The sequence below is a fragment of the Polypterus senegalus genome, chromosome 10 (assembly GCF_016835505.1).
Source record: "Polypterus senegalus isolate Bchr_013 chromosome 10, ASM1683550v1, whole genome shotgun sequence".
Classification (NCBI taxonomy): Eukaryota; Metazoa; Chordata; class Cladistia; order Polypteriformes; family Polypteridae; genus Polypterus; species Polypterus senegalus.
The window spans coordinates 118,645,874-118,664,949 of NC_053163.1; the positions used below are offsets into that span (position 1 = coordinate 118,645,874).

General features: G+C 37.1%; 1 protein-coding gene across 9 annotated transcripts in view; it reads left to right on the plus strand.

Moving 5' to 3' along the window:
- LOC120537486 (RNA binding protein fox-1 homolog 2-like) overlaps positions 1 to 19,076 on the plus strand; it is a 213,971-nt gene that overhangs the window by 161,911 nt on the left and 32,984 nt on the right. For all 9 annotated transcript variants that reach the window (XM_039766456.1, XM_039766459.1, XM_039766457.1 and 6 more), the window contains 3 exons: positions 800 to 892; positions 6,133 to 6,193; positions 7,642 to 7,695. In XM_039766456.1, coding sequence (XP_039622390.1) covers positions 800 to 892; positions 6,133 to 6,193; positions 7,642 to 7,695 — 208 coding nt within the window. The remainder of the gene's footprint in view (positions 1 to 799; positions 893 to 6,132; positions 6,194 to 7,641; positions 7,696 to 19,076) is intronic.

The window sequence follows — 19,076 nt, forward strand, 5'->3', positions numbered from 1 at the left end:
TCCTCAGTATTGTTTCTGCTGATGCGATTTTGTGGCGAAACTAATTGAAAGGTTGACTTATTCAGTGTTGGGTATTTTCTGACCTCTGTGACTTTATTTTTCAGATCTGAACATGCTGTGTTGCCATTCCCCAGTGGTCACGGACCTTTTTTCTTTTCTTTTTTTTATATAAATAATTTTCTGCACTGTTAAGAATTGAACTTAATCCAGAAAGTACCCGCATTCTTTCTAGGTGGACGTTGCATGAAATGAATGGCACTGCCTCTCCATAACTGCTAATGATAAAATAAATGATGCATTTTTAAATTGTATAGCTGTTCGATTCTCTGCTAATTCTTGAATGTAATTATAGGAAGTTGTTATGATTTTAATTTATTTGTTGTAACTGAGCTGAAAGGGTGTTTGAACATCTATTTAGTTAATCTGGGATTTCTCACTTGGGGTTGCATTCATTTGGCTGCTTAGCTGCAGTGCAGAAGTTGCACCTTTTTAAACTGTACTAAGAGCTGTAATGATCTTTAAACCTGACATTAGATTAATAAAGAATCAACTAGCTTTATTCCCTTTTCTTTTTATAATTTGTATTATGTAAAGGAGAGAGAGAGAAAAATGCGGTGTTGACATTTTGCACCAAAGCTATAGCTGCTAAGTGCATTTAACCTAGTGTGTGTTTGCTTGGTTTTTTTTTTTGTTTTTGTTTTTTTTGAAGTTTTTTTGACTTTGTTAACGTTTTGCATGTTGTTTTCTCCTTTCCACCCTCCTAAACCCCATCCCTTTTCTCCACATTGGCTGCATGCAGGGTTTCGGGTTTGTGACATTCGAGACTAGCGCTGATGCTGAGAAGGCCAGGGAGCGCTTACACGGATCTTTGGTAGAGGGACGTAAAATTGAGGTGCATGTCTTTACCATCATAATTCAATAACATGACAGTGGCAAGTTCTTGATTCACGTTTCACATTTTGAATATATCACAATCCTTGATTTATAGGTTATGCTTTTTTTTTTATTATAAGAATGCTGATTTTTTTTTTCATTGCTGTTTTGAATGAACCTTTTAATTTGTGTATTTTGTTCTCTAATTTATTGATGTATAAGATATTTTGTCTGTTACCCAGTGTTGCATTCCTTCTTTGCTTTAGATGTAAATCTTTTTTATTTTTATTGCATGTTATTTTATATATATATATGTATGTATATATGTATGTGTATATGTGTATATATGTATGTATATATGTATATGTATGTGTATATATATATATATATGTGTATATGTATATGTATATATATGTATATGTATATATATGTATGTATATGTATATATAAAAAGCATTATTCATTTTTATTTCCTTTATAGCACAGTAGTAATGCTGGGCTTGCTCATTTCTTTCAAGTTTGACTTTTTTTTGTGTACAAGATATTTTTTTTTTTTTTTTAAAATATCAGTGTTATTTTAACTATTTTAAATCATTTTTGATTTTCTCTCTCTCCCACCTGATTGTCTTTCTCCTAAAATGAAAGAAGTTTAATGACATAACAGCCCCTCCAGTCCAATTCCAAGCAGTATAGTTACTTTTATAATTCTCGCATATCTGTTTTCTTGAGGTTTTGCAAAAAAGCGCTCCTTTCCTTGTTTTCCTTTTAATTTCACTTTTTGCTGTGAGAGTGTATGTTTTTTGCATGTTTGTGTCCTCACATTCTTTGTTGACTATCCCATTTATTTTTGCTCAAACATTGCCCTTTCTCCCAGCTGTTGTTTTCTCCTCCTCTTTGAGTCCCTTGCCATATAATCTGCATCATTCTACCACCTATTTTATTGTGAAAATGGGGTGCAATACACCAGCAATTTTGATTAAATCTTTCTCCCTTTTTCCTTATGTCAAAGCAGATTTATGTTAAAAATAACATTAAAGGGGGTCTGGGTGAGGTCATTGGAATTTATATTTACACTTGTTTAAAACCTTCAGTTCTGCAGAAGGCTGAAATGGGCCGTTGTAAAACAGTACAATCTTTCAAAGTTGAATATAATTACAGTTTCTTAAAATATATATATTGCATTAATTTAAAGAGGATAGTCTATTCACAAGTACTTCAATTGCCTTTACTGGCATGCCGATAGTGGCCTCCAAATTTTAAATGGTGGTGAAACTTCAAATTTGTTTTTCCTAAAAGGTTTAATGCCAAAAATTGCGAACAAGTGGCGACTTGAATTTTGACTGAAACCTAGATAGAATCTGTAAATGCCTTTGTTAATTTGGCATTTGGTATAGTTGCAAAGCTGTTGTGTTAATACATGTGTCCATGTCTAAGAAATTAAAATCAAAGTCCAGTTGTTGAGCACTAATTAAATTTGAACCAAACAGTAGCTGGTTGTGTTTTCAGAGCGAAAATGTTTTGAAATCCACCTCAAACATACTGTAGTGCATGGCTTTATTTCTTCTTTTTTTTTTTTTTGAGTATGTCCAGGGTATTTTAAAAAGCTGGATTATGATTGTTTTTTGGAAGAGGGTGTGGGTTATGATTATCAAGTTCTTATTTCTTTTTGTGTGATGGCTACATTCAATCGCAAGTTCAGGCTTCCTGAATACATCTCACTAAAGATTAACTGAAATTAATTGCGCTAACAATAAGCCATATTTTTTCCATCAGAAAACTGCTTGGTTAGCGGCTTCTCATCTTTCTGTCTTCTTTGTTTGTTGACGGGTAAAGTTTACTAAGGCAAGCTGAAACCTAAACCTGCATGAGCAAATAAAAACACCCTGAACTGAGCTTTATTTCTTCTGTGTAAGAAATGTTTGCTTATAATTTGACGTTATTTATTTTTCCATTAATAGAAGTCTCAAAAAAGCTTCATTTTTATATTTGATTTTATTTTCCCTTGACGTTTTGTTTTAAACGTTTAGGGTGTCAGTTTCCATGGTAACAATACATTCGCCAAGGCGGCAGTTTTCAAGAGGCGGTAAGTGGAAACTTGTGGGGACGTTAACAAAAACACTATGAATTCATTTAAAAAAAAAAAAAAAACTATAAAAATAAAAAGTAATACGCTACAGTTCCAGGAATGCAGAATAAAAATAGATAATGTATTTATGATTATCTTAACCCCTGTATCCATTTAATCTTTTTTAATTTATACGATTTCTAGTCTCAACTACTCATGATGTTAATCAGATATCAATAGTCCCCTTCTGTAAGAAGAGATAGACGTGCTGTATCAGTCCCAATTGACTACAAAATGCTTGTAGAATGATACACATGTTTGTTAGAAATACATATAGTGGTTCAGGGGTTAAGATATTTCAAATTGAATCCTAAACTAATTTTTAAATTTGTAGTTTTTGTTTTTTCCTTTTATTTTAAACACCAAAAGCTAGATGAATTCATCTTTTACCATCTCACTTTAACGCTAAGGATGTGATCTGATATTCTATATATTGAATGCCCACTACTTTTTTAATTCATTTGTTTTTTTTCCTTCCTTTTGGGTTAATTTTATTTGTTTTACACGGCTGTTGAGTTATTTTTGCGAATGGAATTTCTTTTGGATGTTTCCGTGTTTGACTATACTGTATACAGCTCTTGCCTGTTAGCTGTAAATTTCATTTTTTTAATTAGTTTGGTGATTGCCCCTGACCCCCTTTGCTATGTGCACATCTTACTCAAGTTGTATTGACAATGAGATTTCACTAGTGTGCCTGAATTATGCACCTTCAGTTTGTTTTTCTTCTTTTGTTTGGCAATGTCTGTCTTTTCTATCTTTTTGCCTTTTTTGCTGTATCTTTATGTTGACTGTGATTGGCTATCTCCCCTTCCCCTCTTCCTTCCTCCCGCCCGCATCCCTCTCCCCCTTTTTGAAGTGCTGCCGTTGGTCGCCGTGCTGTATAAAGCTTGCTGATTGGTTCTTTGTCTTTCTCTCTCTTAGTGGTTATGTGACACACTTTGCACTTGGAAATGGACCCCTTTTGGCACCCACTTGATATTTTTTTCTTTATGTATATTTATAATCATTTTTGTTTTATGTTTTTAGATGTTTCTTTTGGGAGGGTTATTCTTTGCATGTCTCTTCCTTTTCAACATCTTTATTATTTTTTAAAATATTTGTATATATCTATATAAATAAATTTGACAGTTCTAAAGTGCATTTAGCCTTATAATAAAAATCTGGGAGTGGCTCCACGGGATTAACTATATTTCCAAAACATAATGCATTAACACTTGATGTCTTTTTTTTTTGAAAAACTGACAAGTACAAAAAAGTACAGTTTAAAACACTAAAAGCTCTTTCTAGACGCACATTTCATGAGAAAGCTCATAACTTTTATAGGTGTATTTGTGTCTGTGTTACCAAGTACGCAAACAAACTGTTCAACTAACTTTAAGCAGACGTAAAACAAAAAAATAGTTTTTTTTTACCTTTTTTGATGGTAGTTGCAATCTCAAACATCACTCTGTATGCAGAACATCAGGCGAATGGCACTAAATGTCACAGAAATGACACCTTTAATAAACCGTATAATTGAGAGAAAAAGAACACAAAGTATCAAATAATCGGGATGACTTTCTGGTCCTCTGGTTCGAACTAAAACAGGTCTTTGAAACCTGTCTAGTAGGTAGAGTTGCTTGCTCATTTTCACACTGCAAAAGTGCTAGATCCTACTTCCCCTGTTGCCGCCCGTCATTGTGTCTTTTGAACCAGGCATATTTTTTCCAGCTGAGGCTTAAACAGCTGTTCCCGGTTCTGCCTCTAGCTGTAACATGGTTTGAAATACATCACAAAAAAAATAAGCTAATCATTATTTGATCTGTGTACCGTCTGAGCAGCAAACAAACAAAAGTTTGCAGTATTCATAAAATTTAAATTGAAGTGAACAGAGTGACATGGGGAAATGTTATTATACATATGATGACTTTGAAAACTTCCACAAGATCTAAATACAGCATCATCCCTCATCCCAGGGTCTTTTCTGGCCAAGATTCTTAATCACTTTCTAGGTCAGAGGTCACCCCAGTTTTTTCCTTCAGGGGAAAAAAAAAAAAATATTCTACTCTTATATGATCTGATTCTTTCTCTCTTATGACAGTACACCCCTTGGCAGCCAAGCAATTTTGCTGCCCTTTGTGGAAACATTTACACCTTTTTTGTTTACTCATCGCTATCACTCTTTTTCTCTGGCTAAAAAGTCTGCCTTTATACCCACTGTTGATTCAACTACTTGTAGCATCCTGGTGGAATATTGCAATTATCCATCTTGGGCACCCCTTTCAAACTCCTGCTGGGGCCCCTACGTGATGCAGTTTATGGTGCATCTTTTAATGGTCCCTATAATGGTAATCCAGCACTAGCATTCACAGGGCTTCTTCTGCTGTGCTTCCTCTTAACTAGAGGTTTTCTTTTAAAGAGTTGAAGTTGACCTTTTTGTATGTTGTAGGTGCCATTGCCTCGATCAGGCTTTTACCAGTTTGCACCTATTTGCTTTCAAGGAAAGGGGGGAGGAGGGGGTGATTTTCTTGCATTTGTGACAAAGTAATGAAGCATCTAAACTAAATATTTCATTAACATGAATACAACAAATTATAAATGAAGTAGTTGAGCAGATTATTTGAATCAACAGCATTCCTAAGAATTTCCAAATTTTAGTATTGCTTTTACAAAATTCAACAACATACAGTAAATATGAAAAGGATTTTCAGGCAAAGCGCAAGTTCTTTTACAAATTATTTGCTGTGTTAATTGGCAGCATGAATAGATTTTTCATGTATCCCATGGAGCCAAATCCTTGCTTTTACAGCATGAGCTTTGAGGGATATTTTAAATACAGTACTTATTCATCTGTCTAGAGTAAGAATTTGCCTTTTTTATCTTTGCTTGTATTAATAGTAGCAGAGGTGCATGTGTTCAAAGATGTTTACTAAGCAAGAGTAGAAATGTTGACAATCATGTAACTACTGTGACTTTTTCTGAATGTCTATTGTAACATATACTTTATACTATGCATTTAAAATAGTTAAAGGTTTGAAATTTAACTCTTAAAAACTGATGATTGCATATTAGGGAGAGATACATATGTTTACCCTAGTGTTTTAGTAAAGTATTTATATTAAACAGTTCAGTTACATTTGTTTTGTGCTTTTCAGGTTAACAATGCCACTGCAAGAGTTATGACCAATAAAAAGATGGTCAGTCCCTATGCAAATGGTAAGGATCTAAAGAACAAACTGTTCATGTGTAGCTCGGTGGAATTTATCAAACGTTTTTGATCTGTGTACTGTAGTACAAGTGTATTTCACACATTTGACCCTTCCTCCCTGCCATCTTTAGCTTAGAGAGTCCTGTCAGAATAAGGGCATAGTCAAGTAAGAATCTGAAGAAGGAATTTGTCTTAAATATTGATAATCATCATTACCAATATAATAAACCTTTTCCCTATAGTATCTGGTAACCCCTCAGATCTTTTTACTCTACTCTGTGACCTTCAGCCATACCTTCTTTGGCCTGCCTCTGGGCCTCATCCCCTCCACCTGTATCGTGGTACAAATATTCACCCAGTCATTCTCTGCCTTTTGTAAACATGCCTATTCACCTCAGCAACACTTATCACCTCCACACCAAGTCTTTCTGTTAATTACCATTCATCTTCCTATGACTTTGTGACTCTCCACATATCTGATGAATCTCATTCTTTCCAACATTGCTTCGTGTTCTGCCTTTATTAGCCATGTCTTGCTCTTATAAAGCACACTTGTGTTCATAATTTTCATAAACTTTTCCCTTCAAGTCTAGAGATGCTAGGATAGCGCCTGGAAATTCTTCTATACACTTCTACCTTTTGGTATCACTTCTGTGCCTGCATCTTCATAAAACCACAACCTAATTTATCTGAAAAAACTCCTTTTTGATATCTATATTTACTTACTTCATCAGCATTCTGGACACTTTCTACTATGGCTGCACACTCTTCGTGCATACTACCCTATACAACACTACTTCTTTTATTTTATCAACTTCTGACAATCGGTGTATTAGACAGACTTAATTTCTTGTGTAACATTTTTACAACACCTGCTGCACAACCCCAAACCCATCTATTCTACACTTCTTGACACTACATCTTCAAACAGCACCCTGGTCTTTTGTACATTTATTTTAAGGCCTTTTGCTTTCAAACTCTTTCCATTTCAGTATTTTCTCCTTAAGTTCAGTTTGTTTTTGCTATCGCTGCCAGATCATCAGCATACAAGAGCTCCAATTGCAACCCTTCATACTTTTCTCTGTTTTCCAATATCATCATTACAAAAAGGTAATGGATTCAGGAACCATGATTCAGGTTCAGCACCACCTTTACCTCAAAACTCCCACTATTCTAAATATCTTGTCTTGTACACTCAGTCAGCATTTATTTTAATCCACTTGTTAGTCATCGCAAAATTACTACTTTCCCTTTATTTTTGATTTATACATTCAGTAAGCATTTTTTTAATCCATTAGCTGTAACTGTTATTCAAAGCAAGAATGGAAAGCAGGCATTTACAGGTTCCTTAACAAAATGTTATACTGTCTAATTCATAAATATGCAAATAATGATTCTTTGGTAGGCTTTTGGGTGTGTGGTTCTCAGAATCTGTACTTTTTTATTGTTGTTATAGGCTGGAAGTTGAGCCCGGTAGTAGGTGCAGTGTATGGACCAGAACTATATGCAGGTAAGTTTTTTCTTGCTTTGGTTTTGTGGTGTGGTACAAAGCACAAGAATACAATAATCTGAATGAACGCACACACACATTATAATGGAACAATTCAATTTAATGAATGAAAATGGTTTGTCTCTCCTAATTAGTGTATCATTATAACACATACAGTATAAACATTGGGTTTTTTTTCTTGAAAGTTATGCTATAAAATATCTGTTTTATACTAAATTATTTATTTAGTCTTTGTCTGTTGTGAATAATTACATAAGTAGTTTAGAAAGAGTTTTTGGAAGAAGATAGTGTTAGTACTTAGTATCATCGTTCCCAATTCTGGACCCATCTTTATAATGTACTTAAGATTTTGGTCTCGTCCATTTCGGGAGATGGATGTCTGAGACGGAACTCCTTTAGCAGCAGTGTTTTACTTTTTTTACCATCATCCTGAGGTATCCTGTATTTACTGTACCCGAGGGGCTGTAATTAAAGAAAATGCAAATATATACATGAGTAGCAAAATAAAGTGCTCAGAAAGAAATGGAAAAGACAGCTAGAGCTTCATCTAAGTCTAAACAAGCCTCAACTTCAAGGTACGACCTGCCAGAGACTGACCTGGAACAGATGGGTGAAAGAATATATCTCTAGGGACTTGATGCTACAGCATTGGCTCCAGCCGAGAGCAAAAGTGGAAGCGAAACTGCAAGTGAGTCAATTCAGAAGAACTTGATTCCAGAAGGTTCAATGGAACTGTGCATGGCCTTACTATCCTCACTGTCAGCTAACCCGCATGAGTTAGTGGCACCGGCTCCAACCAGGGTGGTTGTTCCCTGCACGGAGAAGGCCGAAATGAACAGTCTGATCTGAAAGCAATGTTCACCACAATAGCTACCGCTATTGGGGAGGAGGTTACATAAAGGAGATAAAGAGTAGTAGAAAGGAGGTTACAAATGATATAAGGTTAGATATGAAGGACATAAACAGGACAAACGAGAAGCTGCTTCAGAATATTAAAGACCAGGAGAAACATTTAAGTAATTGTTTTGAGGCAGCCTTTAAAGACATACTAGAACAAAATGAGGAAAAAATACAGGAAAATATGAACAAGTCTGAGAATAAATTTAGACCACATGAGCTCAGCCTGAAGACGTTAAGCAAATGTTCATGACTCCTATTGAAATAGTTGAACAATTGGCATCTACTGCTGACGATAAAGTAAAGGTTGCAGATTCCGAATGCAAAGTACTTGGAGACCGACTAGCTACACTGGAAGATGGCTACAGGAGGAATAATATCAGAATCAAAGTCCAAACACAGAAGCAGTAAAGAAACAATTTCTCTATGACCAAACAGTAAACTTTGTGAGCAGGAATGTCAAAGGTCTCAATCACAAATTAAAGAGAGAGAAAGTATTCTCACACCTAACAAGTCTAAATGCCAAGATATTATTTACAAAGAAGTTCTGCTAATTAAGCATGGATCAGTTTCAGTTGCAAAGAGATCAGACTGGCCAAATATTGCACCATAGCTTTGCAAATAAAACTAGAGGAGTGAGAATTTTAATGCATCAAATTATTTCATTTGTAGTATCTGATTCTGAAGGGCAATATGTGATTGTTATGGGTAATTTATTTATCTGTAAATTGCCCATCCTCTTCCGCTTATCCGAGGTCGGGTCGCGGGGGTAGCAGCTTAAGCAGAGAAGCCCAGACTTCCCTCTCCCCGGCCACTTCTTCCAGCTCTTCCGAAGAATCCCATGCTTCCCAGGCCAGCCGGGAGACATAGTCCCTCCAGCGTGTCCTGGGTCTTCCCCGGGGCCTCCTCCCGGTTGGACGTTCCCGGAACACCTTACCAGGGAGGCGTCCAGGAGGCATCCGGATCAGATGCCCGAGCCACCTCATCTGACTCCTCCCAGATGACTGAGCTCCTCACCCTATCCTTAAGGGAAAGCCCAGACACCCTGCGAAGGAAACTCATTTCAGCCGCTTGTATTCGCGATCTCGTTCTTTCGGTCACTACCCATAGCTCATGACCATAGGTGAGGGTAGGAACGTAGATCGACTGGTAAATTGAGAGCTTTGCCTTACGGCTCAGCTTTTTTTTCACCACGACAGACCGATGCAGAGCCCGTGATCACCGCGGATGCCGCACCGATCCGCCTGTCAATCTCACGATCCATTCTTCCCTCACTCGTGAACAAGACCCCGAGATACTTAAACTCCTCCACTTGGGGCAGGATCTCCCCCCCCCAACCCTGAGAGGGCACTCCACCCTTTTCCGGCTGAGGACCATGGTCTCGGATTTGGAGGTGCTGATTCTCATCCCAGCCGCTTCACATTCAGCTGCGAACCGCTCCAGAGAGAGCTGAAGATCACGGCCTGATGAAGCAAACAGGACAACATCATCTGCAAAAAGCAGTGACCCAATCCTGAGTCCACCAAACTGGACCCCTTCAACACCCTGGCTGCACCTAGAAATTCTGTCCATAAAAGTTATGAACAGAATCGGTGACAAAGGGCAGCCCTGGCGGAGTCCAACTCTCACTGGAAACGGGCTCGACTTACTGCCGGCAATGCGGACCAAGCTCTGACACCGGTTGTACAGGGACCGAACAGCTCTTATCTGGGGTCCGGTACCCCATACTCCCGTAGCACCGCCACAGGATTCCCCGAGGGACACGGTCGAATGCCTTTCCAAGTCCACAAAGCACATGTAGACTGGTTGGGCAAACTCCCATGCACCCTCCAGGATCCTGCTAAGGGTGTAGAGCTGGTCCACTGTTCCGCGACCCGGACGAAAACCACACTGTTCCTCCTGAATCCGAGGTTCGACTCTCCGACGGACCCTCCTCTCCAGAACCCCCGAATAGACTTTTCCAGGGAGGCTGAGGGGTGTGATCCTGATGCTGTATGTGTTGCAGTGATGTATTAACGTAAGGAGCATGGAATATTTCCACATTAGAGATCGAAAGGCCAGTTTTCAAGACTGACATTTCTCCCTTGGAGCGTTCAGAACCATGATCAAAGAACAGGGTGGGGAGTGGGTCTCAGTTTTCACTGCCAGGGCTGGAGGTTGATTAGAAGAGTCGGTAGTCAGCAACAAAAAATGGCGCTCGCTTACCAAAGAGCTTTACAGCTTCCTTAAGCTTCGCCAAACTTTTTCTGTCCATTTCACAATGTGATCATGTCTCTTTCCCTCTCTTTGTTTTCTTTTTCCTTGTCCAGCACACCACCCCATCTTCATTCATCCGTCCACTCTATTGGTTATTAGTGCTATTCGTGTGGCTCTTTAGTTGCTTCTGCTACATGGTTCATTTACACAAAGCCCATTCTTGATGCAGCATATATACATAGCATAATAATTTTAATATTGATAAATATTGACAAATGTATCAACAAATAGTGTTGGCAAATTTTCTTCTTTCTAAAACATCACCAAAATCCAAATTATGAATTACTCATAACTTTTTTTTTTTCATCGTGCAGGTTTCTTTATTATAGATTTGAGTGTCCACAGGGGCAGAACTAGTTTGTAACCTCAGATCTGCTTGTATAAAGTAAAAACTAATTGTCCCTTTAGCCACTAATAGCATGTTACTAGTGTGTTGTATTTGAACCAGTGAGGTTGACTCTTAAATGTGTGTAAATTGATCCTTATTTAAAAACAAAAAAAATAAATTAGTCTGTCTTGTTTTTTTATTTGTAATGAACAACAAACCACAAGCAACCTGGTGTTTCTTCCAAAACACCGAAAATCCACATGAAAGAGCAAGGTGTAAAGATCAGATGTCAAAAGTGGAAACACTGAAACATGTATAACACCACCCTTTTTTTTACCTTTGTCTTTTTTGATATTTATTCTCCTTATTTTATTGTAAGCCCCTTTCAAGTTTTTGTCAGCTGAACTTGTGATAGATTACTGCTTTCATATACTACGAAACACATACATTGGAACCGTTAGGAGTATCAATCAGTATTGTTGGTACGTCCTTAACTTCCAACCCACTAAGCCAATTAAACTGCTGTTTATATTTTATAGTCAGTTTTTTAGAGAGAGAAAAAATCTGTTTGTAGATTCAACAACAAGTTGTTTACTCAATTTTAGTGCTGCCTCAATTAATTGTTTTTAATTATCAATCTATCAAGATTTTTTTATTAATGACTCAATTAACGACTATTTTAGTCCAAGTGCTTTACCTAAGCATATGAATGTTTGCTGTAATTGAATAGATATATATAAAAAAAAAAATTGTTTGAAAACATCAGGTTATAAAAAAATCCTATAATTTATAAAAACTCCAAGAAGAATAAACAAGAATGTTAACAATAAAATATTTAACTTTTAAAAATAAATACATAAATAATAATGGACTTATTTTAACATAACTTGATATCAAGAGTCCAACTTGAAACTAGACCAAATAATTAGGTTTTGGGTTATTTTAGGCTTATTTGTTACTATGGATGTATCCTAATACGCATTTCACATGTATTTTTTTGAGTAATTTTATCATTCATTGATATCATGAATATACAGTGGCTTGCAAAAGTATTCGGCCCCCTTGATCTTTTCCACATTTTGTCACATTACAGCCACAAACATGAATCAATTTTATTGGAATTCCACGTGAAAGACCAATACAAAGTGGTGTACAAGTGAGAAGTGGAACGAAAATCATACATGATTCCAAACATTTTTTACAAATAAATAACTGAAAAGACTCCCCTGAGTCAATACTTTGTAGAACCACCTTTTGCTGCAATTACAGCTGCCAGTCTTTTCGGGTATGTCTCTACCAGCTTTGCACATCTAGAGACTGAAATCCTTGCCCATTCTTCTTTGCAAAACCGCTCCAGCTCAGTCAGATTAGATGGACAGCGTTTGTGAACAGCAGTTTTCAGATCTTGCCACAGATTCTCAATTGGTTTTAGATCTGGACTTTGACTGGGCCATTCTAACACATGGATATGTTTTGTTTTAAACCATTCAATTGTTGCCCTTGCTTTATGTTTAGGGTCGTTGTCCTGCTGGAAGGTGAACCTCCGCCCCAGTCTCAAGTCTTTTGCAGACTCCAAGAGGTTTTCTTCCAAGATTGCCCTGTATTTGGCTCCATCCATTTTCCCATCAACTCTGACCAGCTTCCCTGTCCCTGCTGAAGAGAAGCACCCCCAGAGCATGATGCTGCCACCACCATATTTGACAGTGGGGATGGTGCGTTCAGAGTGATGTGCAGTGTTAGTTTTCCGCCACACATAGCGCTTTTGCATTTTGGCCAAAAAGTTCCATTTTGGTCTCATCTGACCAGAGCACCTTCTTCCACATGTTTGCTGTGTCCCCCACATGGCTTGTGGCAAACTGCAAACGGGACTTCTTATGGTTTTCTGTTAACAATGGCTTTCTTCTTGCCACTCTTCCAAAAAGGAGTGCACGACTAATAGTTGTCCTATGGACAGATTCCCCCACCTGAGCTGTAGATCTCTGCAGCTCATCCAGAGTCACCATGAGCCTCTTGGCTGCATTTCTGATCAGCGCTCTCCTTGTTCGGCCTGTGAGTTTAGGTGGACGGCCTTGTCTTGTTAGGTTTACAGTTGTGCCATACTCCTTCCATTTCTGAATGATCGCTTGAACAGTGCTCCGTGGGATGTTCAAGGCTTTGGAAATCTTTTTGTAGCCTAAGCCTGCTTTAAATTTCTCAATAACTTTATCCCTGACCTGTCTGGTGTGTTCTTTGGACTTCATGGTGGTGTTGCTCCCAATATTCTCTTAGACAACCTCTGAGGCCGTCACAGAGCAGCTGTATTTGTACTGACATTAGACAAGTATTTAGTCACTCTATTTAGTCATTAGCACTCATCAGGCAATGTCTATGGGCAACTGACTGCACTCAGACTAAAGGGGGCTGAATAATTACGCACACCCCACTTTGCAGTTATTTATTTGTGAAAAATTTTTGGAATCATGTATGATTTTCGTTCCACTTCTCAAGTGTACACCACTTTGTATTGGTCTTTCACGTGGAATTCCAATGAAATTGATTCATGTTTGTGGCTGTAATGTGACAAAATGTGGAAAAGTTCAAGGGGGACGAATACTTTTGCAAGCCACTGTAGTTGCTGGGCATCTTTGGTATAAAGCTGCTTAACACTAGAATTACCAAAGCTTACGGAAAATCTTGTAAATCTGCCCAACCTTAAATCTGCTTGTACCTCTCCATCAGCATCTTTTGTCTTGTAAATGTGTCTTAAGTGCAAGCAACCTGCAGTCTACTTGTGACTGTACACTATAGGAAGATAAGTAAATAAATCAAGGTAAATAACATTCGATCTGGCTTTTATACAAGTAACATATAAATGCTTCTTATGTAAAGACCATCACTAAACATAATCACAAACAGGAGTTTGCACGATACGTTGGTGAGCTCTGTAAGCCGTGCTGTTTCTTTGAAGGACAGGTGTGAGGCAGACTGATTGGTAGGATGACGCTGGACCTCATCCTTCATCGAAATGGTGACCTCTTTCGCCTTTACTCCTGGTGCAGCTGCTTTGTTCTTACATTTGAGTGGACGTTTCTTGTGGGGAGGGCTTCTGTTGTTTCTCCAATCTGAGTTCACCTCTGTTATAACGCATCTTTATTTGAAAACAGCAGTGTCAGATCGGGGCGAGCATGAACGCGACTGAGAGAATAAAACTGAATTAAAAAAAATAAAAAATGTTAACCTTTACAAGTACCATACATTTACACTGGCTGTTACAGACTGAAATTAAGTATGTGTTTTTATTGTATGATAGTAACAGTAAGAGCAGTTCACTACTCGAAACGTTTATTTTGGGACACGTGAAGACTTGAACCCGGGACTTTCTGAGTAGAAGTCCGCAGTTCTTACCGCTATACTACCGAAGAAGTCATGTCAACAAGCCACACTAACCAGATTTCTTTTTCTTTGGCTATAGTCTTGAATAAAAGCACACTTGTTCTGTTATATTTGTACCTTTTGTGAAAGTGCTTATTTGATATTTGGACTTCAGTCTTCACACATTATACGCTTCATGTCAAAATTTTGTCATTAGTACTAAATTATGGAAAAAGTTTGTCTTTTAAGTATGTGTTCAACATTTATTTCATCCTACACTTACATAGACAGTGGATCTTTGTAGACACTGAACACACATGAAATGCATGTGTTTGAAACAATGATATATATTTTTTTTAGCCTATTAGGTACCTGATTCCCTGATAAACAAGGCTTCAGTTAGGAGAGGTTTTTGCAGTTTCTGCGGTGGGGGGGATGGTATAGCAGGCTTCTTTCTGCTTGGGATTGTTGACACATTTACAAGATGCTGATGGAGAGGTGCGAGTGGATTTAAGGTGGGATGGAGTTACAAGTTTTTTCGTAAGCTTTGGTAATTCTAGTGTTAATAACATTTATAAATGATACCACCTGAAATTGTATTGCTTGAGAAGGACAGCTTGTATCTAATGAAGAGAAGACTGAGGTAAAATCAGTACTTCAGGAGTTTCATAATATTAAGTTAACTTTTTAGTAATAGTTTATATTTGAACTGTTGACTTTGGTACAGCTTTGCTCTTTATTCCGATGGAGTATTGTCTGCATAGGTGCATAGTTATTTTTTTTTTTTAAATAGCACCCATTGTTTATTATTGCCTTCATCACATTTGTAATTTATAAAAATGGTGATGCACAGGGCTGACAATGCACACATTAATCTGTTCATTTTTAATTCTTGTTGGTTGGTTGGCAATTTTTTTATCCATCAAAAGTTATTTGCAACAACCAAATGGATTCAGTCTGAATAGTTCTGCTGAAAAAATATCCTGTTTCAGAAATGAGGTGAAGTGGAGAAGTGGGAGAGAGCCATTATGCTGCATTCACTTAAGATTTGCTTGTTTTCATATGATCTTGCTGAACTATACGGTCTGCATGTTTGTCAATCTAATCTGCAGTAGAAATTGTTTCTTTTAAAAAAAAAAAAAACAGTTGCTTCTCTGTGAGTGGATAGCTTCATGTTCCTGTTCTGCAAACTCCCTATGTTTAGTTCACCTGCATTAGATTACAAAAAAAATGCATCTTTTTGGTTGTTTGTTGAATGTGATTTATTTTTTAATTTTTTCACTGTACAAAATACCTAAGAAAAATTAATTAATAAGTTGGACGTAATGAAAGATGTTTTTTTATTTATTTATTTATTTTTTTTATTAACTTAAGTGTACTTATGGTTACATGAAATTGTATGGGATATTTCACATAATAATGGCAAATTTTAATTAAAGATTTAAAAAAAAACCAAAAAAAAAAAACCTCTTAACACTGTTAGTGCTACCAGCTTCTTTTAGATACAGTGTCACAAACTATGTGGCCTACCCTAATTTTGTATTTAACTTTTTAATACTTATTTCTTAACTGTCATTTGAAAGTGATATTTTCAGTTGATCAATATTTTGATATTTCCGTAGTGTGAACCTCTTTCAAAGTTGGTTATCTAAAAATTGAAGTTGGAGGAACTGAGCATAATTATTGATAATTTTTACTCTTAAGCCCTATTTAGTAAATATTTAATAAAACAGGAAAGTATGACAACAGTGCATCATTTTTAACTGCCAATGAGAGGTTAATGTGTGTAGCCCTTTTTGGGTCTGTGGCCCACCAGTATTTTATTTACCACGTCTTTTACCAAGTGTTGTCTACTGATTTAATTTCATTGTCCGAAATTTTGCTAAAAGTAAAAAAAAGCCAAGCAAAATGACACGTTTTATTGGCTAACTAAAAAGATTACAATATGCAAGCTTTCGAGGCAACTCAGGCCCCTTCATTTATGTGCTTATGCAGATGCAGCGTTAACATGTAAGCGTTCTTTGCTTAATAGGCAGTGCAGTCAATATAGTGTGTGCATATAATTATACACCACTTAAAAGAAATCTTTTGTGATGGTAGTTTTATCAGTGTTGCTTGGGTATGTTGCTCATATGCTTAAATTCAGCAGGAGTTAGTTGAATGTGGGAAATTTATAGAACAGTTATTTTAATACTTAACCTGGTAAAGTATGCATCTGTTTTAATAATAAAACATTTATGATGGGTAAAGTTTTGGTGCTTCATTTGAAGAAACCAGTTTATCATTTAAAAAGTTTGTTACAAACAAGACTTGCATACAGAAGACATACCTGGAAGATTGGCCGTCTCACTGAGATATAAAAACGATGAAATAAGTACACAATCTCCTTTAACCTTTTTCCATCATATGTAACACTGACATTTTAGGCAGTTAGGTAGAATGCTATGGTGTTGTCGAAATGCAAATGGACAATACCATACCAGTGCAATACCCACTCCACAGAGGCTATAGATCTAGGTTTTATTAGCTTATCATAATACTTGCTTGCTCATGAACATTGAGCCCATAGGAAAAATTCCACCTAACAGACACATACAACACAAGCTAGCAGGTGTGTCAAACACAAACTCATTCCTAAATGAGAAACTATCGATCAATCTATAGTATTTAAGAATTAGGGTGTACTACAGGTGGCTTCCTAATGCTGAAGGATGCACACAAGCATATAGAGTGAATGCCTTCTCCATAGCCTGGGAAGAGTGGATTACTTGGTGCAGTCACAACGATTTAATTTGTTCCTTCAATTTATTTTAAAGGCACAAGACTAAAGAATTTAATTTTGCTTATCTCTGAACTTCAGAAGAGATGGTTTATAAATGAACAAAAATAGCCAATCATGATTTCTATTACCTGTAAAAGCAAAATATTTTGAATATTTTTGTAAACTTGAGATTTGTTCATGATTCACCCCTGCGGAGGGTTGGGGCCTTGTCCGTGGCTGGTTCCTGTCTTTTGCGTTATGGTGCAAGGATAGACCTTAGTACCTCAGGTATATTACATGTGTTTGGAAATGGATGGAAGGACGGCTGTATAAATGAAAATACTTCCACAGCTTTCTGTAAGGTTGATTGGTTGTTATTTAAATTACGCCTTTCTACTAAAGTAGGCGTTCAAAAAATATTTTTTTAATATTTGAGCAACCATTATTAGTATTTTTTTTTTTTTTTTTTTGAAGTGTCACCTGAATTATTTGCAACTGACTGAATGAATTGCACTTTTTTAATTGTTGATTTATTGCAATTAATGATAATTTATTGAATAAGCAACATCATACACCACCATCTGACACCAGAAAAATAATTTCTCCACACACAAATGGCTTTGCCATGTTTGGCTGCAATGACTAAAGCCAAATGTTTTCTGTAACCAAGTGCAGTCATGCGTCGATTTATGGCTGGCTGAGTTGTGGTGATTCGTCCTTGAAGCCAAAGGCCATACAAAAACAATAGGGAAATAATGTTCTAGAAATTGCCAAAACCAGCCGCAGTTATGAGTCTTTCGTTTTTTTCACACGGTCTCGTGCTTTGACTTTTGGAGCAAACTTTAAGGTTTGTATTCATCTGTACTGCTCCACATAGCCAATTCTTAAGCATTCAGCGTGCACCATCTTCTTTACACCAGTGTTTTCACAACCTTTATTATCCTTTGGCCCAGTTTTGCCTTTTTAAATTAATTGGAAGTCTACAAACAGCTATTGCAAACCACCACTTTGGTGGAATAACCATGATTGGGTGTTCCCCTTGGTGAAACTCACTTCGAAATGGGAACACCAGTTGCTAAGGTAACCCAATTATGAACCAATAGTGACAACCCAGGTTGGGACCCAATGGTTGACAAATGCTGGCTTAGGAAACCCATTCACCAACTAATGATGGCAACCCATACAGGCAGCTAAAGTATGTCTGCCGGTCACCACACCAGATCCATAGAACTTTAGCTGCATTGACTGGTACACTTTGTAACTGACATACTGCCAATTTGACATATCTGTGGAGCAGTAAGTTGGCATATGGCACTCTTAGATATGTCAAACTACTCTTAATCTGCAGATCCACTCTTCTTTGCAGAATTGCTTTAATTCAGAATGACTAGAAAGCAAAACTTGCTCAGTTAACATTAGAATCCCTGAAACCTACAAAAAGTCACTTTAGTACGCAAGCAGTTTGCCACACTAGTGTTTAGATGATGGTGTATGCGCCCGAAGAGAAGCCTTTTATTTCTGTCTCTTAACAGCTAGTGTAAAGTTTTTCTACCTGTAAAAGATATTCCATGGCTGACCTGCTGCACACAGCCCTAATATCATGCCTAATGCCAGGCATCAGCTGGAGTGTTGTAAAGCATGCCGTCATTGGACTCTAGAGCCTTGGAAACATGTTCTCTGTGGTGATGAATCATGCTTCACTATCTGGCACTCTTCTAGAATAATCTGAGTTTGCTGGATGTCAGAGTGCTATCATCTGGACTTTGTAGTGCCTATGGTGAAGTTTGG